Source organism: Botryllus schlosseri, chromosome 7, assembly GCF_051294905.1.
Source record: "Botryllus schlosseri isolate E-star chromosome 7, Bs_hap1, whole genome shotgun sequence".
Lineage (NCBI taxonomy): Eukaryota > Metazoa > Chordata > Ascidiacea > Stolidobranchia > Styelidae > Botryllus > Botryllus schlosseri.
The window spans coordinates 18,170,902-18,194,421 of NC_137242.1; the positions used below are offsets into that span (position 1 = coordinate 18,170,902).

At 40.5% G+C, this 23,520-nt stretch overlaps 1 protein-coding gene across 6 annotated transcripts in view; it reads right to left on the reverse strand.

The window, feature by feature from the left end:
• The window catches only part of LOC145442780 (uncharacterized), a 290,597-nt gene that overhangs the window by 70,035 nt on the left and 197,042 nt on the right, over positions 1-23,520 (reverse strand). For 5 of the 6 annotated variants that reach the window (XM_080320766.1, XM_080320768.1, XM_080320767.1 and 2 more), the window contains 5 exons: positions 21,104-21,190; positions 20,930-21,047; positions 18,719-18,880; positions 13,746-13,913; positions 10,142-10,281 (listed from right to left, as the gene is read on the reverse strand). In XM_080320766.1, coding sequence (XP_080176892.1) covers positions 10,142-10,281; positions 13,746-13,913; positions 18,719-18,880; positions 20,930-21,047; positions 21,104-21,190 — 675 coding nt within the window. The remainder of the gene's footprint in view (positions 1-10,141; positions 10,282-13,745; positions 13,914-18,718; positions 18,881-20,929; positions 21,048-21,103; positions 21,191-23,520) is intronic. The other variant, XM_080320765.1, reaches the window with a different exon arrangement.

Here is a 23,520-nt window from a genome sequence, read left to right on the forward strand (position 1 = left end):
ATATTGTTTTGAACAATTGCGATGTGCAATCGTTGGTGATGAATGATTGCTGTTGTCTTACAGTATGGAATGCCCAGGTACCCTCTGCTGCAGCTGTCTTGCAGTCTGTGTGTGGTCGTTGGTGCTGATCGACTGGTGAAATAATTATTCATCGACTGGCTCAAATTAATCATTATGACACACTTCTTATGTTTTGGGGTATCAATGTGAGTTGAAATGTCGGTCTTTCCTATGGCCTCCAGGTTAATGTCACAATTGCAGATATTGCAATGTGCGAAACACTCGCCCTTCAAGCTTCGTTAGATAGGCCCTACGTTTGAATTCTCTCTCATAATCGTCACGAAAAAAACGTTTAGATTAAGCCTTATTAGTAGCTAAAACTATATGCGCAAGTGCAATATAATTTAGTTAAATTAATCAATGATTTATAGCTTTACTACTTTTTAACCGATGAGTCGACTGCACTGCATCTTTTTTCAGTACGCAATAAATGATGCCTTCCCCCCCAGCTTATTCTGCTGTAGACTAGGCGGTAGCTTGGTACAGCAGAAACTGTTATACCATAACTCACTGCCCTTGCTATCTCACCACTTATAAGTCAAATCATGTGGTGTCTACGTCACGAGAGTTCCTTTCATTCATGATGTCATAAAATCTCGACGCAAGAGAATAATTTTAGAATATTATGTAACACAGATACCAGAGGAAATCAATCGAAGTTCTGTGGTGGTTGAAAATAAAACAAAATAAGGACGCAAGTTGAAAATAAGGCCATTTCTTAGAAATAAGGACAGTTGAGTTTTCTAAGACGTGGCCCTTCAAAATAAGGACAAATCTTAGAAATAAGGACGGTATGGCAACCCTGTATATAATGAAGCATACAAATTTACGAGTCATTCCAAGGTTGAGTGAAATAGTCATTTTTTTAAAAGTTTTCATCCATTGAAATCTTATCTTTGATCATTTGGTGACAACATGGAATTTTCTGGGTTACTAGATGTGATCCAGTTGATTTATGCTGGAAGCACAACAACCAGTCACACCATGGATGTAGGATGTTTTGATTAGGTAATCCGTGCTCACCTCCTCGTCGATGCCGCTACCTATCAACATAACATGAAATTGCCTTAACTGAGGATAAGCGTGGTGACATCAAGTCCTTCATGGAAAAGGTGACTGGAGGGGAAGTGGGAGCCAGACACTGTGACCCAGTAGTGCGAGTATTTGAGCGAAGATTTGAAGAAGTTTGAAGAATCGATTCGCAAAAAGAGAAAGAATATCTGCACTCGGGTTGGAATACCACTACATGGTAGATATGCCTAAGATTTTTATCAGAACCGAGTGACTCGCAGACCACAGTGGAAATCTGTCCTGCATTGTTACCAAGATGCTTCACACCTGCAGGCCATCATCAGTGATTCTAAAATTTTTTTAGCCACGCCGCTTGATACAAAAATTTCGCCCCCTCTTATCGTAATATCGAAAAATGTTAAAAAGAGCAACCACAATGTTTGCAACCCCAATTCATTGTTTGGTGGCACGGGAGGCATTATGGTGTTGAGACACTTCTCAAATATGTAGTTGCAGTTGAATACTTCAATTAATTTATTAAACATAACCATGTACAATCATAACATGTAGCACATAGATATTTTAGCGATTTTTGTGCCTAATCCCTTCTATTACCCCACTTGAGCTTAGCTTGAACGGACCTGACCACAACCTAAATCAAAAACCAATGGCAGCTACACGCATTACCCAGTTACACTTCATTCAGGGACATCTTCTGATTAATGCAAAGTTCGGTATCACTCAAATCTAGCATCAGAGTGTGGATGGTGGTGGAATCATGACATTTCAAATCGAAAGGCCTAATTAGGATTATTTCCATTGTTGAAACTTGGAGGTTTCAGCACAACTTAAACTCATTCCTAGTTCAAGAAAATCATTTCTCTCAGGTGGCTTCGCGCCTCCTCTCAGATGCTTCCACGACCCCCCCCCAGTTTGAGAACTACTGCATTAGAACATCTGCCGCCCACGGGAACCACGTTGGTGAACCCAGCAGAGGAAGAAAGAGCAACAGCTTTTCTACCCGCAGATGTTTGGTGCTCACTCTCAGTCATCTGTCAGATGTCAACCGGCGAATGGAGGAGGACGTCATGAGACATGTACCCATTCACAGAGCCCTTGCCAATACATATTTTAAGCGAGATACAGAGGCCATTGAACTTGTCCTGAAATGGTTTGAAGAAATGAAGCCATTCGTCAACGATGGATAAAAGGGGTTTCTCGTGTATTTCTCAACTGGATTCGCAAGTACGGGTGATGACCAATGTTCCCTCTAAGCTGCGCACGTGCGCAAATGCGCAGTGCTGAAACGGTCTCTGCGCACAGAAAATCTACGCTGCGCACAAAAAATCAGAAATAATGTTTTTTTTTTATAGTTGTTGCGCACTGTTGTCCAATGGACCACGCAGGCGCGCAGATTCGTGAAAATTAAGATGAATCATTGCCAGGGCCAAATAGTGTTATCACTGAAGTCTGAAACCGAGGTACAAGTGCGCCCCGCAAAGCTAACTTTTGTGCTCCGTGAAGACATGAGAGTTCACAATCACTTGCGCCTCACGGAAGATATTTTTTTAGTATGGCCTCGAACACGTGAGCGATTCTAATATCATTTCAATGGCGCATTATTTTCTGGGAATGGCGAAATAACATGGTTCAAGTTATAAATAACAACGGGCTAGCTCGAAGTTAATCTGCGAGAAACTAACGAATGATAGTCTTCTCCGCGTGGCATGAACATTGCGTAAGATATACTCAGGACCGTTACTTTCGCACCCCAAACCCCCCAATTGGAAGGGCCGAGCTCGAAGGGGGTCCAAAATTATTTCAAGAATTAACATAAATCATGGTGTATTTTTTAAAAACTTTCAGGAAATTTTTTTCGCGCTACGCGCGTTTTATTATTGTAAGATATCTGATTATTGGGTATCCTTTCCCAACAAAAATTAGGCATGATTTATAGAAATGGGCAGTTGGGCGTCGGCCATTACCGCACCATGACGCGCCAAGACATATAAAGTTAAAGGCTATGTAACATGCGAATACAAGAAGTGCGCCAGAACGATCAGCAGCGAGAAAATCTTGGGCGAAAAAGACTGCCCCGGTGCTGACCGAAAACTTCGATATATACTAATATATGTGTAATTGTCCATGTCCATGGGCGCCTAAATGGCTGGCGCCGAATGTTCCTGTCCTCGCGATCCGCGAGTCCCACAACAAGACAAATGCCATATCGAGGGAACATTATTTTCCACGAAATACCAATTTCAAATCGTGTACGTCTTTTACTTTAGTACATTTTGGTGATTTCAATATCTTTTGACATAGCAGATAGGGGGTCACGAAATCGCATCATGTAACGAAGTCATTATAAGAACGGGTACGCCCGAAGATGTTTTATTATTATTCAGAGGGCCTATCTATTCCAAACACCTCACTGGATCAGCTCTACCGGTAAATCTGATTATGTGAGCAGGGAGATGATAAAAATTGATAGCAATATATATGCAATTCCCGATCATATTGGCCGATGCAATCATGAATTATAGATTTTTTTCGCGCTTCGCGCGTTTAGGAACGCTACTACCAAATGGGCACCCATTGCTCATGATAAGTAGGCTACCGGAAGAAGCCTAGAGCCGTAGGGGGGTCTGGGGGGCGAAGCCCCCCAGTAGTTAGTTTTATCACCCTATTGGAGGGTGGTTGCGCACTGTTGTCCGAGGGCCTGCGCAGTGAGTTGGCGTATTTGCGCAGACTCTTGAATAATTAGAGGGAACATTGGTGATGACGTAGTCGAAATACTGAGGGAGCAGCTGAAGTTAGAATGGCCGTTGGCTATGCAGATCAACCTGGTTGAAAAGTCAGTGACGTCGACCATGGTTGTCATGTCAAAGGTGAAAGCAGGGTTGTAAAGACTCGAGTCACGATTTATTCATGACTCGACTTGACTCGAGTCATTTTCTCGAAATACGGATCTGCGTTATGACTCGACTTGGACTCGAGTGCGCATGACTCGAGACTCAGACGACCAAGGCCGACATTTCATGGTAATTTCGAAGAACAGTAAAGTAACCACACTATTGGGATTTCGTCTAATAGTACTTGTACTTGAAAATGCGACCAGAAACTGCTAAAAGTGAAGAAAACTAGTATAATATAAATGCGAACCATTCGATAACACCAAACAGTTATAAAAGGGGATTTAACATGGCTTTAACTGGAAACTGAGCAGTCAACACAATGACTTGGACTCGGACTCGAGCTATATTACCATGACTCGTACTGGAACCCCTGCTCGCTGACTCGGACTCGGAGTTGATTCGGCGGTGAATTGAAAATGACTCGACTTAACTCGAGTCAAAACTATAAAATTGAGATTGACTTGTGACTCGGAGCCTTATGAGTTGGTTACGACCCTGGGTGAAAGCCCTGTCATCGCGAAAAAAATGTCCTAAGGTTTACGAGTAAAACATTGACATTGACTCATTGAAGTTGTTTAACCGACTGATCATTTTCACCCAGCAGGATATGGATGTTGTGACAAGCTTACAGTATGAGTTCACTCCTTTCCCGCTGTCCCTGTCCGGCAACAAAGATCAGAATGTGAGCAAGGCTACCAAGGCAGAATTTTCGAAAACAACCTTGTAGGCCTTAACTGAACCACTTGATCTGACTAACCAACCATGTTGGACCCTCATAATTGATGGTGGATGGCTTCTGTACATGGTGAAGTGGGATCAACGTCAGACATGACAGGGAATTGCCAACAATTACCCAAGCTACGTGCAGTATATGCGCCGTTGCTTTCAGAATGTCATTGTGGTATTTGTTGGTTACAGCAGTTCACCAAACATACATCATGTTCTCAAGGAAGACAGCGGCAGGAGAGACTTTTCCATTTTTATAAATTAATCAAATTTCGGCTTTTGTTAGTGACATTACGGCAGCTGGTCTGTTTTTTATTCAACCGAAGGGAGTTATTAGTTCATGTTGGTTTAGTTTTAAGTTTCTTGGTGCCATCGTCGTCGTGATAAGGTCGTCGTCGTCGTGGGTACGGACAATCCAACCACTGGCGGCCTACGGAGAAAAGATCTAGTCTTAAAGCATTGGGATACCTAACCAAATTCCGTTTCAATATATTTGACCACAAGAATTCCGAATGGATCCACTATAGAAATCCAATACTGCGCTTGGGTTGTATATTTTCTGTTTTGCTGCCTTCGTCAGCAATTTTTGACCGCCATCGGCGCGCGTAACTTTTGTAGGCGGTACGCGAGCACCGCATAAAGCCTAGAAATGGTACGTTGGTTAGGCTTACCATACGTCCTCTTTTAAGAGGATTTGTCCTCTTTTTTGACTTTTTTGAAAGTGTCCTCGGAGGACAACCTTTTGTCCTCTTTTTTGAGATTTTGTCCTCTTTTATGAGATTTTGTCCTCTTTTTTGACAATTTAGGTCAGATTTAGAGCAAATTGCGAGTGATATGCCGCAAATTAGCACAGAAGTGACGCTCCGGCGGGTATTTCGGAGTGTAAAACGGTGACCTTTTTTTTTAGTCATCCACCTGATAATGTGGAGAGAAAAAACGGTATTTTGAGCTCTGAGCGGAAAAGATGACCTTTTTTTTTCAAGTCAACCGCTCGCTAAGTGGGAAAAATTCACCGGTTTTTGAGAATTCTCCTCCGGTTTTGCAAGTTGCAAATTTCTGAAAAGGTGTCCTCTTTTTAGATTTCCAAAATATGGTAAGCGTAACGTTGGTGGAAAAAGGTTTGGAACCACTGCATTACGGTGATCGTACAACAGCAACAGATCAAACATTGTTATTGAAATGATCCGTCACGACGAAACCTGGGTTGTTGTAGAACAGAACATCTGAGTTTTCGGTAAACTTGAATCAAGTTATTCTCCATCTTCTATCAATCAGGACCTCTTTTAGACCCAAAAAATTATATGTGAACGCAATCATTTTTAGTCAGTAGCAGTTTTCATCTTTATACATCACTTTTCGTTTAAAGATTGTGATTAGTAGCTCCGTTCTCAATTTAGTTCTCTACGTTTTCTATTTTTATGAATCTGTTCTACAGACTTAATCGGTCAATGCATTTGTGACAGCACACTGCTCCTTCGTAAAGCGTAAAAGTTTGCAACCAATAAACGTTATATTGTTGGTATATTATGCAGAAGAGAATTTTTCGTTCCAACACATGATCCAAATATGTGGCCCTTTAAGCTAGTTTTGAAATATTAAATGACAGAAGATGTCTGGTTTTTCAAAGAACAAAGTGCTTATCATCCTAACTTGAAAACATTCATCATCCTTCATCTCCGCCGGTTGTTATCATGCTAATTCTTTTTTCCAGTTTCCATATACTGTCACATTTTATTAGAATCGAGGAAAACTACTTTTGAACTGTTTTTCTCTGGGTTTATTGTCATGAGAGAAAGGGCTTCTTTTGCATTGTCTATTATAGAGAACCTGATAATAAGTGAACACTGCTTACTATCAGGTCAACATGAAACTCGAAGTGCGTATTACTTCACAATAGAAATAAATATCCCTCGGTTCTAGGACAGTCAAACCGTCTCGACATAAGACATTCTGTGGCCCACACCAAATACGATGTTTCCTATGTTGGAACAGACCAAGACATAGGCATTGGGTAATTCCTGGTGATATTTTTAAATGGTTTCGAGGCTTTTTGTTTGTGTTTCACATGAATAAACACTATTTCTAAATACAAAAAACTTACCATTTCTAGCGGTTTCTGATTTGCCGTAATATTTTACTATGAAACATAGTTGGTCGAAGTGATCGGTGTTGATACTCAAGTAGCACCAGTAACGCCTTCCATTTCTACTCAATTACAAGTAGAAGTAGAAAATTCTAAGACATGTCAAAACTACTTCAAGTGGATGACGAAATGAAAGGTCTGAGAATTAATGAAAGTCAGTAAATATCTATGTCTGGTTGGGGAGACGGTGGTTGCATACTTTCAACAGCTAGTCGGAGGTGGCTACATGCGAAATTGCAAGATGTCTTTTCTCGGCTGACGCAAAATGTCTATAATGACATTACTCGTTCGTAGGATCTTCGAAAATATATTCAGTCACCGTGCTTTAGGGGCTATGCCACGCAATAATACTTTCTACTTTTCAAAATCCAAATTGCAAAAGCAAGTAGTTTATCACAAATATTCTTCGGGTGGAAGTGGAAGTAGTCTTAAAACATTTCAACTTCAGTAAGTACTGAACGTAGAATAAATCTACTTGACTATCCCGAAAAGTAGTCCAAATCAACATGAAGAGCTTCTTGGAGGTACAGAACTTCAATATACAATTGAATTGTATATTCATATTGAAATGAATCCGAATATTTTCGGCTGACACTCGTCAGGGGTAATCCTCAGCAACTAGTAGAGAATTTGAAAGAACATTGTATATCAACAATCTTATCACAAAATATCACGTCACCAGCATGAAATTTCCCGAATGAGAGAGCGTTCAATGTACTATTTTTAGGTGGTACATGAACTCCTTTTGTTGACTGAGTTTTGGTTGGTGTATTTTATTACAAGTCGACTCCAAGGCACACAAATGGAATTGTGAACGGTCTTGCCCAACGATTCGAAATCGGTCGTCTCGATAATTATTCGCACAAATCGGATTATCTAACATATGTTTGCCGATGGCAGAATTAATGGCCTTTGATCGATCAGCATCAATCTTAAGCGGATGAGTTGTGAGTGAGCTTTTCACTGTGCGTGATGCACGTGTTCTGATGAATCAGGGGACATATTGGTTTATGCGTTCCTGCAGACGTTTTGACGTTCTTCCCACGTAGCCACAATCACAGTGGCACTTATATTCGTACACTACATTACTTTGTTGAAGTGCAGGGAGAACGTCTTTGCGTGTTGAAGGGAGCAGCTGTGTAGTTGTAAAAGTCAAATTGGTTTTGACTGTGTCGTAACACTTACTGACCGCAGAAATCAATTATTTTTCAAAGCGGGTGGAAATGGGGCTAATTCAAGGTATCGTTTTTTCGCATTGAACAGCAATTGATTTCAGCAGTCAGTAAGTGTTACGACACAGCGAAGACCGACGTGATTTTCACGACTACGCAACTGCTCCCTGCAACACGTAAAGACGTGCTTCCCGCGATTTAACAGAGCAATGTAATTTACGAATTTAAGTGCCGCTGTGATTGTAGCTTCGTGGGAAGAACGTCAAAGCGCCTACAGGAACGCATGAATCAGCATGTCCCTAGATTCATTAGAACACGCTCGGTGAAAAAGCTCACCCTTAACCAGAGGTGGTCAAAGTAGTCAAGAAAGCTACTCAAGTAAAAGTAGAAGTAGCGACGACAAAAATCTACTCAAGTACGAGTAGAAGTACTTCTTTCATGAGCAACCTAAAGCTACTTGAAGGAGAAGTAGAATTGACTGACTTCAAATCTACTCAAGTAACTAAGTAGTTTTGAAAACGATCGTAATTCGTTCGCATGGACTGCTAAAAGCTGCAAATAAAGCTATACGGAAGGTGTTGAACGCTTGATTCATATTGATGCATCCCAGAAGGTGTCAATTTTTGACAAAATAAGCACTAAGCAGTCGTCCACATCATGGGATGTAAATAATATTAGTGATTTGGAAATGCTATACCCATCCGTTGTTTACTCGAACACCCCGTTTTGGAGAATATCACGGCATGGCGCCCCGCCCATATTATAAGGACCCTAGTTTAGTCGAAGAGCAATACGGAGAAGTTGTGTCGGATACGGCTTTAACACTTTGCGTGATTAGTTTACGGTATTTAAAATATGGCAGATCGTAAAAATGTCATATAGCGATTGCTTTATTTTGGGAAAATATAAGGCATTACGACACTTGCTTTTATACTTTCACAGGTATGTTCTCCAGACAAAATAACTGAAACTATAATTAGATCTCAACGTATAATACTTGTAATAGAAAGAAAAAATACAAATACTACTTCTAAAAAGCGGAAAATATAGTTCATGTCTTTTGTCCTGAAAGTTTCAACCATCGTCTGCTAAAACAGGTTTAACGTTAGAAAACGTTAAAGTCCACTTTTCCAGATTAGGACACGTCATGAGCCGATAGGTATAATAGGTAATTGCTAGATTGCGACACGGTAGTTTCAAACGGTATGGGGGGCCATACTTATTGTGATGAAGTATTTGATATAGGCAACAATGCGGTGTGAACGGAACAACGCAACCCGGTATCTAAATTATATTCAGCGATACTTTCGATAAAACATATTTGTCACTCCATATCTACTGTGCGCAAAGGGCAACGAAAATTCTGGGTATTACATGACTTTTATGAAAATTAAATGTTTGTACGGCGTGAAAACAACCCCGAAATTCCCTAGGCGATCTTTCTTATGGGGGATTAATCTACTTCTACTTGACAAACTGAAAATAGCGAAAAGTAAGTAAGTAGCTCACAAAATATTAAGAAGTAGAAGTAGCGAAAAGAAGATCTACTTGAGTAAGTACCAGAAGTAGAGGAAAACTACATGAGTACTTCGAAAAAGTAGAAGTACTTCGTTACTGACCACCTCTGCCCTTAACTCGCCCGCTCAAGATTGATGCGGAACAATCGAAGACCATAAATACTGCAATTGGCAAACACTTTTTGGATAATCCCTCCTGCGCGAAAAATTATCGAGACGATAGATTTCGCAAACTCGGAAAAGGTCGTTCACACTTTCATTTGTGTGCCTTGGAGTCGATTTTTATCAAAATATACCAACCAAGGCTGTGTCAACAAAAAGAGTTCGTGTATCATATAAAATTATTACATTGGACGCTCTCGTATTCGACATTTCATGCTGGTGACGTCATATTTTGTGAGACGATTGTGATATATAATGTTCTTTCGTATTCTCTAATAGTTGCTGACGATTACCCCTGACGAGTGTCAGCCGAACATATTCGGGTTCATTTCAATATGAATATACTAGTCAATTTCTGACTGAATGTAAAGATCTGTTAGTCAATACTGCATGTTAATACATATGTTCGAAACTAATTTGATGAATGTTTCATACCTGGCTAACTGAGTCGTCTGTGTTACGGAAAAAGAGCGCTTGCCATGGCCATGTGCCTTCTTCTGCGTTCGCTCCTTCAATTACTCTGGGAATCAATTTCGGGCCGTATACTTGTCCACGCAGTCCGCATGTGCTAAACGCTTAATTAAACAACAATTGACCACTCATTGAAATTATGAAATTCTTGGTAGTTTGGCACTATGCATTACATAGTTTGTCCTCAGCCTACAAATAAGTAAACTTTTAAAACTATTTCCTATTGCATTGACGAGTTCACTCACAAAAACCATTAACTTTCGAAGGATATATTTGAGTGATGAAACTAATAAAAACAGAGAGTGTAGTATGAGCGAGGTGCCCTCCGAAGCCACAATTATAGGAAGACGTTGAATGTATGACAATTTTTTAGAAATAATGCTTGAAATTTAATGGAGAAAAATCGATCAAATATCACGAATAGCTCGAATCCATTGCGTAGGAAACATATATGCATAGATACATACATATTTTGACATGCTTCAGACTTTCGCGAGTTCTGTTACGGGCCACACTTTAAAAGCAGGGAATAACAGTTTCTTCACCATTGTTTTGGTCATTCAAGCATCGCTAGCTTAGAGACACAAACCTCGAGATGTTATCTCCCGCAACTATTGCAACATGACTTTTTATGAATATCAGATCACCATGCATAAAAATTGGATTTCACTGGTCTAGAGCATAGAAATATGATATTAGCTGACCTAATAGAGACAGCCAGAGCTGCTTATTTGTACAATGAATCCAATACAGTTACCCCGCTCACTAAAAGTGATCGGAATGTTAGCCACGTCGACATGACGTACGACTAGGGTTGCATTCAAAACAAAAATCAATTAAAAAGAAACATATTTAAAACAAGGCCCTAATTTAAAACATGCTTTTTGTTGTCTTTTTTTGCTTTTTTTAAGCCATGACGTGAGGAATATTTAATTGTGACGTCATAATGGATTGACATTGACATTCGAAAATATAGGGTAAATATAGCTCCTTTGACGAAATATCTGTGCTATGTTGAACCGATTATTTTGAGGGTTCCAACCATCCCACATCGATATACGTCGGCTAAATCGGGTGGTAATTGTCGGTAGGATCATACAACATGTTTTTTGAAAGTATTTACACAGTTATGGCATAATTTTATAACTTAAAAAAACACATTTTTTAAAGGACTTTGTTTAAAACATTTTTTGAAGCATATTTTAAACAAAATGTTTTATGACATGGTTTATTTTAAATGCAACCCTACGTACGACATACGACGTACGCCAAAACTGGTCCGCACAAGAGATAATATTGACGAGATATCTTTGGACGATTGGTGTATTTCATCACTGCGTCAGCAGTAAATAAATCAATTTCAAACAACAGTAAATATGTCATTGGAGGTCTGTGTCTGAACATAAAACTGCATTTGAGTAGATACATCGACTCAGACTGCTTGGAGCTCAGCATTACCGGGATAGCATGGAGCGGGGTTTAGGATTAGAAAGCGTTACAAGGCTATATATGCACTCTCCTTTTCCAGCGACATGTGAACATCATGCACTCATGGTACAATACACTTATCGTGTATTGCATATCATTATTCTGTGTATATTCCGCAAAAATCAAGGACAAAAATATATTACGACCATTCCCTAAAGTACATTATGAGAGAACCAATGTTTTGAGCACGAGGAAAATTTGATATTAAGTATAAAGCTTCCGCTACGGCTAGAGGTCTAATCAGGATTGAACTCTTATCTATTGAATCCGAAAACTATTAATATCTTGGGCGTTGAGATGGATGTGGATCGCGCACAGCAAGGCGTGCTCATGTTTCAAATGCGGTTAATAGGGATGGTGTGAACCTCTGAAAGGTTCAGGTTCGTGTGAACGTGAACCTTTTTGAAAGGTTCTGTGTGAACACGAACGTGAACCTCATGACGTCACGTGACGTCATATTGCTAATTTAAACCCCATATTTCAATTAGGTGATTGTCTATATTAATCTACTGTACACGATACCGAGCGACGACTCGGGGCCACATAATAGCTCAGTACTTAAGTACATATTGATGTTTGAAACGTCGTCAAATGTATCATCTGGGACAATCAACTGATATAATGATCCCATAAAATCAGTATCTTACGTCGCTTCGCCAACAATTTCGACCTGATCGGACCATGTATTCGGCGTCTGAGTATTGCCACATGGATATTGAGCAGAGTGTAAAATGGGTGTCTGTACTTGCTACCGATTAACAAGTTATACAGCAGTATAGCCAACACCCCAGTCGCACGGATTTGGTTTTTATGATACAGTATACATATGTACTCAAGATTGACCCCGTACGCCTGCTAGATTTTTACATCAGAAGACGATATCAATCTCATTGATTGGTTGAATAAGGATCATTTGCTGACAAAATACAGTGTACATTTCGCTCTTGATGTCATGTGATTGCGGGTCAAGTTCACAGCACAGAGACACTAAATATGCACAAACGCAAGGCTGGATATTTCGAGCAAACTTTTGTAACAATACAAGTAAATTTTTGAGATTGTCAAGTGCATGCTCGTTCAGTGTTGAATGTTTATGCTGCCAGCCCCATGCATAGAGTGGCCCGCAGTTGAAAGTCAATAAATTTGAACCAAAGATGTTATAATGAAGTGTGAAAATTGAAATATATGAAAAAGGTTCACAGTGCAGAACCTACCAAGGTTCTGTTGTGAACGCGAACCTCAAATTTTCCGAGGTTCACACACAGAACACGAACGTGAACCTCACGTTCATACCATCCCTAGTTAATATTGTACTGATTGAAAGTGCAAGAAGGCTGGGAAACTCTATCATTTTACGGTTAAGAGCGATACATTGCAAAGAGAATTATACTTTCCGATAAATATCAGTTGTAGCTGTTCACAACTATGTGAAATATGCGGCATGGAAGAAACTGCTGAACATCACTATCTATTTAATTTCGACAAATGCCAAAATCATAGGAAGTATGGCCTACTCACGACGACATTCAAAGACGGAGAACGTAACTATCGAACGACATGCAGTATATAGTTGAATACGCCAGGTCCGTGATGCGCAACCTTTGCTTCAATCCCACGCCTCGACACCGCATAAAATACATATGCTTCCAGGCGGTTGCAAGGATCACCATACCATTTACAATTAATAATGGTGATAGCGATGCTATCACTAGCGATACTACTCAATAATTTCGATATTTGCCACTCTCAGCAAGCCTTGAAACTGGGAGGGATATTGCGCGAAGCGCGAAAAATAAATCGATCGATCAACTTTTGTCAAGATTTCCAAAGGGTTAATGGAAAGGTGCATGTTGTTAGTGATGTTAGCGGTGTATTGGCCAATGACATGGCACACTCGAGCTTAGCTCAAACGTTCACACCAGAATAACTTATAAAACAATTTCGTAGGCCACACACGATTAGCAATTGTTACTTCTCCCGGAAGCAACTCGTGTGTTCCAAGTGACGTATGACGTGTATCTACAGTTATTAAATGACTCGGTATTGCTGATGAAATTCCCGCTATACGAATTGTACTTACGGACACATAACGGTGCATAACCACTCCAATTCTTGCCTGGTATGCATCTTCTCTTCGACGGGCCAGTCAACATGAATCCCTCTGCACAACCGTAAGTGACTGTGTCACGACGACCACCTTTAAGAATATACCCATTCGCTGGCTCTTTCAATTCGGGGCAATTATTACCTGAAGTCATCATATAAGATTTAATATGGGCTTTTGTATGGTATAGGCCAGGTGTCTCAAACTGAAATTTGCTCACAATCCAATTTCCTAGTTTTGATGACACCCCGGGCCGCAGCATCAATAAGGGGAATTTATTGTATTTCCAATTAGACAATCAGGCCTTATTCAATGGGACCTTGCAGAATTACATTCCACATCCATCGTAAAAATGCGAGTTACGGTGTTGCGATTCAGGCCTGGCATGAAAAAGAATCACATTTTCAAATATTTCAATAATATTGTTTTTGCACTTGCTTTCGACGCAGGCCGCATGTGCCGCGTAATTGATACCCCGGGTAGGTAGGTCTATATAGTGCGGTGATGATCATATCGAAATGCCCAATAGGCTGTAGCTTACTGCATGTTCACCATGGGTGGGCGAGCTGTTGTAAGCAGTGTGCCGAAATGACGTAACATGTCGAAATATTGCGAGCTGGCGTGCCAAACATTTTTCATTTTGTCATACTTAGCGTTTCATGCAAGGAATCTGATCAATCGCCGATCCGGAGCTGACAACGGCATCGGTTACACAAGTGATTCTTAAAGTATTTTATCGCTGGGTAGCTACCGCACAAGACCTATCGCTCATTGTATGTATGTATATTAGAGTTGTTCAGAATTGATCGACTTTCAAAAAGTCTAGGTTTTCAGTCCGTTTCCCATGCCTTATACCTTAAAAACAAATTCCGGCTACTTTTTTTTGTAATTCATCCCCTGTATCCGTGTGCATTTTGCCGTTTTTTCATGCACCAAAAAAATTCTTCGAAATTTGGGGATTCCCCCGTTGTGAGTGACTCGACAGCAATCACTTGTGTTCTCATTGACGTGAAGCGGATGTTCTAGCGTTAATGACGCGCTAGGCACAGCAGTGAAATGGGGATCATTGATTAGTCAGGTGTTTTGCTGCTTTGTTGTTGAAGAACTGTGTTTACGATTGAGGTGCAGGACTTACCAGGTAGCTTTTTAGCTCATGCTGTTAACGAGTCTAGCGCAGGATTAGTGCAGATTAGTGATTATAGTATTGTAGCAGTATTGAATTATTCGATCTAATGGACCTGATACTCTTTCTTGTCTACTGGGACAGAAAACGAAGCTTGTAAATGTCTTTTACAGTGACTGTGGAAAACAGCCAATCGGTTGCTCTGAATTTTATGTTATTTCCTGAGATTGCAATATACTGGTAGGAGTATTTCCAATTTAGGAATCATTATCTTCCAGAATCAATAACTGGATCTAATCCGACTATTCTTGCTCAAGTTGTGCAGTATGTGTTTGACCTAAGAGAACTGAAATGTTTCCAACTATTCTTTGCTACTTGACTGAGTTGATGTATATTTATTTTTCTAGGATTAGCTCTAGTGCGAAATGTTGAAAAAAAAGAAAATTGCCATCTAGTGATATAGTATCAAAGAAAACTAGAAGATCACGGTCGCAGACACAGCATTTCCTAGCTGTGCCATCTGAGGAAACATTACGGGATCGAAGCTGCTTACTCTTAGGAAAGTTATGCAGTATGTGTTACACCTAAGAGAGCATTCATATGCGAAAAATGAACCAGAAAATTTACACATCCAGGACGTAGGAGATGAAGTACGGTAATAGGTTTTTGGTTCCTGGCTGCCACAAAGACCATCACACAAGTCAATGCCATTGAAAGATTAGAGATAGTGTGAAAACAGAAAACAAATGGCTGTCACTAAAGGAAACTGCAGACCAGAAATATGTATCAAGAAAACAAAGCGACTTTGAAGCCAAGTTGAGTAAGCTATGGGCACAGAGGAGCTCCTGACGCGATGACGATAATTGAAGCAAGTACACTTCTCTCCAGCGATAAGAAACATGAATACAAACATTTTATCAGGATCAAAAGGGTCCATGATTAGCAACGATTGGTGGCAAAGATACAGTGTTGAAAGTGAAAACCATGCAACAAAAGAGACGGACCATGAGTGCGAGAGAGTGCACCAGCATCAAGTAGCGAAGGTGAATTTACAGAGAGCTCATCTATATCTTCGTAGGTAGCTGACACTTCCCACAGCAGTGATTTCGAAGTGGCGCAGTCGACATCGGGTCATTCCTTTAAATTTATGACTCTAAATGCGCCTGTAAACCTGTTCAACGACAAAGACATATGCCAGGTTTCTGATCGCTTGAAAGTCAGCGATAATGCTGCTACCATGATAACTGCAGCACTGATTAAAGCTTGCGATGGTGACCCTAATGACTTTCATCTTTCAAGATCTGGAACCTATCGACGACGCATTGCAAATCGTTTTAAAATTTCTGAGTCTATTGTTGAAAAAATAGTAAACGTTCCACCAAAGCACATCACATTGCACTGGAATGGAAAGCTCACTAGGAGCCGTTTAGGAGAGCAATTTGAGGCCTTGGCAGTGCTGGCATCGTCTGCGTGTTCCAACGCATTTGAGAAGGGCAAACTTCTTGGCATTCAAACTCTTGAGAGTGCTACAGGAAATTACGGGCTGATCCGTCATTTGAACTGCTGGAACTTTATAATTTAACAAAAAATGTCAGAGCTCTTGTGCTTGACACAACATCCTCAAACAATGGAAAAAATAAAGGTGCTGTTATGTTACTTGAAGAATTGATACACAGGAAAGTTTTCTACAGTGCTTGTCGCCATCATATTCGTGAACTAGTCATCCGGGAGATCTGGAAGTGAAGTGTGTATTTGGATCGGCGACCACAGGCCCTGAAAACACAGATTTTAATACCTTCCAAGAAGTGGAAAGATATTGATCAATTAAGAAGCTCTAAAACACTTCAGTTTGTTGAAGGCAGCGGGTTGGCGATGAAAACTGATGAAGCAAAGGAAGAAATAATTCCACTGATTAAGCCATGTAATGGAAAGCAGAAAGAATTCTTGATATGAGGTGACTACAGAGACTGTGCAACAGGCGCCTTGGTGATTTTAGATGACCAATATGTTGATAATCGTTTTCTCAAGCCTGGTGCTACTAATAGCACTGGATGGACGAGTCAAGTGCTATACTGTCGAAAAATGTTCATGTGGAGTGAGCAAATGGGCTACTCTGAAGAGTTCATTAGAAACTTGGTACGAATGAATATTGCCCAGTTTTATGTCCCAGCTTGAAAACTGGTATTGCATGTGACGCACAGAGTAATGATCTCAAATTCCTTCATGACATGGCAAACTTTACATCATGTGATTTCACAGTTGCTGATGTGGCATATAAAAAGATGTGAAAACATAATTGGCATCTCACCGAGGAAACGGTGGTATCTACAATGTTCTCGGCTAAACCAAAAATTCCTGACAAAGTGAAGGAAGCGATTGCTGCTAACTTGCTGCAAATGCCAATTCTTGAACAATTTCGCTGAGGTATACCTCTGTGTCTAATCTCTGACTCTGTCTCTGGATCAATGAGTATGGTTGATTTAATTGGACCGGAATCATGGTTTCTATTCGATGCTATACATACCGAACATGATTAGTTGAGTCTTCCTGTTTCGGAATGGCATACTGATCCGCATTTCGTGACTGCTCAAGAATTTGTGAGTACCGTAGTGTTGAAGTAGTTAGAGACGCAGCAGAGCGTTTGGTAAAATTGAATACCGACTTTGATGCTTTAAAAACAGATGACAAAGAACAGCGGGCGAGCCTCTTACAAGCCGTGGGAGATCACGGGAACAGATATGCCGATTTCTCTAAAGCAACCATTTCATCCACCTGATTTAAGTAGTATTTGCCAAGTTGATCTATTTCTTTTCCTTATTGTTTCGTTTCCTTCGAACAATGTGATGTATAAAATGTGGCTGCGAGTGAATGATACATTCACAGCTGTATTCTTGCACATGGTGATCCCGGAAATTGATGGACAATCTCGGGTAGGGTTGAGGAGTGTAGGATATGTGATCCAACCAAATGACTATCAGTCTTAGGCAGTTTTGAGGAGTTCTAAGGGAGTGGGGGACATGAAAATGGTGTCCTGAACCGTCAATACTTTCTATAGTAAGGTTATGTAGCACTCCAAACCGCAATAGATGCATAAACCCAGCTTATATATGAAGATCCCTAGCCTAGCCCGAATGGCGACACTCAGATTTTAGGGGAATCCCCGATTTTTAGGTGATATTCTTCCAGCTCAAAATGCACACGGATGCAAGGGATGAATTACGAAAAAAAGTAGCTAGAATATGTTTTTATGGTATAAGGCATGGGAATCGGACTGAAAACCACGACTTTTTGAAAGTCGGTCAATTCTGAACAACCCTAATGTATATGGGGCTTATGGGGCTTAGCAACTATGGCCTTTTGCACCAAACCTAAATATGTTTAGTCAATATTCTCTATTAAACTACTACATTAAAGCTGTCTTTCGGTTAAAAACACAAATTCAATGACTGGTACAATGGTGTAGGGGTTGCTAAGTAGAGCTACAATATCGATGGGTACGTGGTTCCGTTCTGCCATGTCCAATAAATAATTTCGCTGCACGTTATAGCGAGTGCATTTAAGCAAAAAATGCTCCACCGTTTCAGATACGCCACATGTCGCACAAAGACCATCGCTGTAATATTTGTATCAGTTATTTTTAGCTGCGCTATTATCGATCTTCTGTGATTGCTTTGGTCGTTTCGAAGTCCAAAGTGTTCGGCACCGTAACCAATATGTGACAGGCATCAATGTTGCTACGATGATATGGACTGATGATATAAAGCTTCAAAAGTCGCGGTTAAGCGGTAAAGGTTCTGATTGCTCCAGATGTGTTAGAATCGCTTACACGTATCATACGAAACTGAATGAATCTCTCCTTTATTGAGACGAGCCCGACTCCCAGTTCCCAATTCCCCGATGGGCTCATTATTTTCATCGTAGGGTGTTATTTGCTCCGTGCGGCTCAAGTTGCAGGCGCTTGAATATTCGGCGCTGGTCGTTTCAGCGCCTGGATAGTGGACATATCAATCTCGAACGTTTTGGCCAACATTCTGCGGTTAGTTTATTTCAAGGTTTTATCGCCTCGAATCATGTTGGAAGCGCACACATTCACGGAATCGCATGTTACCTATGTCACCGAGCGTGAAAATGCCCAGCGCCGAAATGCCACTTCACAAAATATTCGCTCTCGCGCGGGCTGCATAGATCAAACTTCCAGACTAAAGCATTGAAACGGTTTCATTAGATATACTGTTGACGTTCTTTTATTTGCCAATAAGATAACTCAATTGTACAATGTACATTCGGATTGTCAGAAATTTGGAAAATTTAAAAAATGCTCTTTGACAGTGTCTTACTCTATGGATTATTGATAAAAAAAAACTACAATGAGCCTGAAAGAATCTCACAGGAACGGCGAGAAGACTAGTAATCACATAACCACGGCTCTTTATTGGCTAATCGGCTATGCTTCAATGATCACGACAGCAGCAGTTTACTGATTAGGTGATCAAGTAGTTTGCTACCGGCGGTATTGTGAAAGTGCATTGTTGGTAGGTTGGCAGATGATGATTTAAGATTAATTCAGGACATGTTGACGTACGAAATACATGATGAACAAACAACAGCTGCTTCACAAAAACTTCTACAGCATGACTGCTTTATTATGAAGGAAACGGCTGTAGCATACATGCCGTGTATTCATTGAGGGAAATCAAAGGCACTTATGCAAGTGACGAACCAATTCCCCGTTTCAGAAGGGATCCATCATCAGTGAATACAAATATAAAGTTCGACTATGACACTGTATCTTGTGTGATCTTATTGGACCTAAGTTGTAGTATATAGTTGCAGTTTTGAATGCTCTAGGGCAGGGGTTCTCAACCTGGGGGGCGTGAAACATCTGAAGGGGGCGCGAAGAAGCGGTCACCTGAAAAAATTTTCGCGCTCCGCACGATTTACCTCCAATCCACGAGTGTTTCTATCTATATAGACCCAATTTCATATTTTTTTTATTCTCACATCAACAGTCATAACCGACCATACCACCAAACAATTTGTTGGGGTTGCTAGCATCCCAATTGGATTTTGTGATATGACGATAATGGGGGCGCGAAATTTTTCATTATCAAAAAGGGGGGCGTGTCTAAAAAAAGGTTGAGAACCACTTCCCTAGGGATCTACTGATTCAGCCGGTTATGCATGGCAGTTATACTTGCAGCAAATCGAATTCACTTTAAGTGTTGTTAAAGTCCTTATTAATGCTGCAGAAAAGAGTTGTAAGGTAACCACAGACAATGCTAGATATGATATCCAAACTCTGCTGGATATGCATAGCATAGCACCTCTTTTCTGCGGGATAACTATGGACTTTGACATATCATATCCAGCATATCTGTGCTTACATTTACATCAGCTCATAGTCATATCCGTGTGACATGAATATGATTTAGCGATGTAAAATGACGCTCCATGCAATTTCAATGTCATCGTATCCACCAACTCTACCACTAACTTTGGTCACGTGGGCTGAGAGAGGTTAACATTTCATAGTTGTACATGGTGGAAGCAATATTATCGTCAGAATTAATTCACAACCAGATGTAGGCAGTCAGCCCACCGTAGAAGCTGCCCGGATCATCCTATGGTAGGCCTCAACTAGTGTTTTTGGGGATGGGAGTTGGTTCAAAGGGATTGTTTCGGTCGCAGATACAACACACTGTCGCGTATCTGCACCTACCTAACAGTATAGCAGGGCTGTCAGACACGCGGCCGACTGGCCAGACAATTTATCCCACCCGGAAAGAAGCCTGTTTCGGACCAAATGTGAATACTGACTCTAGCAATCACCAGAGTTCAAATTCGAGATGGAGTATACTCTACTCAATTCACAACCAATAAACCAGGTAGGTGGCGCTAAAGACTGTCCGAAATTTAGGCAGCGAAAATATGGTAACCCAACTTAAGGCATATTTCCGGATTGATGACTGTTTTTACGTATTGGCTTCTTGGAATTTGCGAACCAGCGATATAAATCATTATAACTCATTTGGCTTACCGACAGCGCGCCATGAAAGTAAGAATCCCAATCCGGTCACGGAATCGTCGCTTTTGAAAATGATATTCAGGGAATTTGTTGTAGTTTGAAGGCTTGTGAAGGAATTACCACAGTAATTCTAGAATAATTGAGAATTATGGAAAGGCTTGTATCGGATTTCATACATAATCTTACCCCGTAATGCTCGAATGTAAGTGAATCATAACTGCACCTATTATTCTCTTCTAAATCGAAGGCACTGCGCGACTCGACCGAAATTACCTGTACGAGATACATACAACATGTCATCTTGTGAAGTGATCACTTTCAAGCGAACCCAATTTGATGAATAAGTCTGTACCCCACATGATTTGATTTGATTTCAGTTTCATGCGGCGTTTAGAAACTTATGAAAGTGAAATGAATGGAAGGTGAGATTTCTAAACAAATTAACCTGTCATATGCGTTCGTTGAACTAACGGTGTTGGATTAGATCCACTAGTACAGGGGTTCTCAAAGGGTGTGCCACAGGATCATTTGAGGTGGGCCACAAATCTATTTAGAAAATTTTAGAAGAAATATAAGTTTAGCTATATTTGTTATGTTAAACGCTAAAAATATATTCATAAACATTTTCATCCGACTCTGATGGGACGTAGTGGCACATATGAAGTCGGAATGTATAAGTAGAGAACGGAAGGGTCGAACGGCGGCTTTTTCCACTGGTTATGAACAGCAACTAAAATACTTTGGAGTATATAATAACTGGACACTTGGACAGTAATGCTGAAGTAACCAAGCACTCCGGCAGGGTCATATGTCGTATGCCGTTGAAAGGGGTGTGTAATAAACTCGGAATGAAGTGCAATTGATGTATAGATTTACTGTGCTTCGGCAGGTCGTATTATTGTAAGATAAAAATAGCCATAATTGCAAATTATTAGCAACTTCTGGTGAAGGTATACTGCACCACCGAAACAAATCATAATGGATTAGGGATTTAGTGGAGCGCATTAATCTTTGGAGTCATTTTATAACGTCCGGCCTGAAAATCATTGTACATAATGTAAGAGTCACATTAATCAATTGTATCACTGGATTGTATATTCTGATATCGCAAATTCAGTTTGTTTGGTACAGGGCATACAATGTACATTGTACAGCATGCATATTAAAAAACTTCACTTCTCTGTAGTACCCCATTCATTAATGAATTGTTTGAAGCTGGCCCAGAATGATTATATTATTGCCCACAATTGTTGAACTAAAACCCCAATCACACAGTGGATGCTGGGGTTTGATTATTGTGTTTTACGACGCGAATGGAGCAGTGGACGATCATAATATACAGAGGAGATTTAGCCTATGATCTACCAGAGCCGTAACTGCTGCACCCAAACCCCAAATTGGGGCTGTTCGAGGGGGCCCACGATTATTTCGTGCGATTTCATGTCCCGAGAGGTCTACATGAAAATATCATCAGTATATCGAGAGTAAAATGTACATATTTTAGAGAAATAGGCATATCTGAGCCAGCTGTTTCCACGCAGTGAACGGGACTATGACTGTAGGATAACAGGTGTTGTCAGCAGTGTTACCGCGATAAATCGCGCACAGGGCGGAGAAATTTGAATAAAGTTTTATAACTACGTGAAAAGATTCTATAATTTATGTCAATTTACCAAATAATTTTGGGCTCCCTTCAAGGTCGGCCCCCTCAAATTGGGAGTTTGGGTGTGGCAGTTACGGCCATGTATTTAGTGCCGTCTTTGGTTTTCAGCTTTCGGCTTTCTTTTTTTGACATGCCCGTTCATCATTTATGGATGTTGATGTCTCATCGTAAAAACGAGCACTGATTGACCTGTTTTACGAAATAGGTATTTGGAAGCGTAGCCTATCACGAAACAACTTGAAGCGCATACCGTATATTGCGCAATGTGACAATGTCAACAAAGCAGGTTTGAACCAAAGTATATGGAAAAGTGACTTCTTGTAACTTTAATCATTACGACATATTTCGCTAAATTGGTTTTCTTTTGAATTTGGATTACTCATGCGAGCCTGCGAGGATGTATAGGCTGCGTAATTGCGGCATAATAATGAACGTGCTTTAAAGTAAACCAACTTCAGTGGATTACAGGTCTGGACAAGGTGAATGTTACATGCACGACGCGCTCAACGATGACTGACAATAGCAAATGCAACATTATCGTTGGCGCGTGGTCGATCGCAAAGGGAGAACAACCGACGCTGCTAAGGAGTGTGCTGGTCTTCAAAAATCATGCAACCTTTGAGGACAAACCCAGGTTTATTTCTGGTTGCCGCATCCGATTCCGAACTTAGGATTGCACAGTCTTGTCTGATTTCTACGCGATGAACTTTAATCAATCAGCTACCTTTCGGTGACGTTACGGTGATGTATAACATCAACAGGTGAAATATTGTTTTTAAAATCATTCATTATGAAACCTGGGCTGATGTAGCCATAATGAGAAGGTTTTCACCAAGCTTCAATCCAGTGATTCTCAATCTTTCTTCAATCAGGACCTATTTTCGACTTTTGATAATACATGAGGATAGAGCGATTTTTTAATTGGTAACAGTTGTCATCT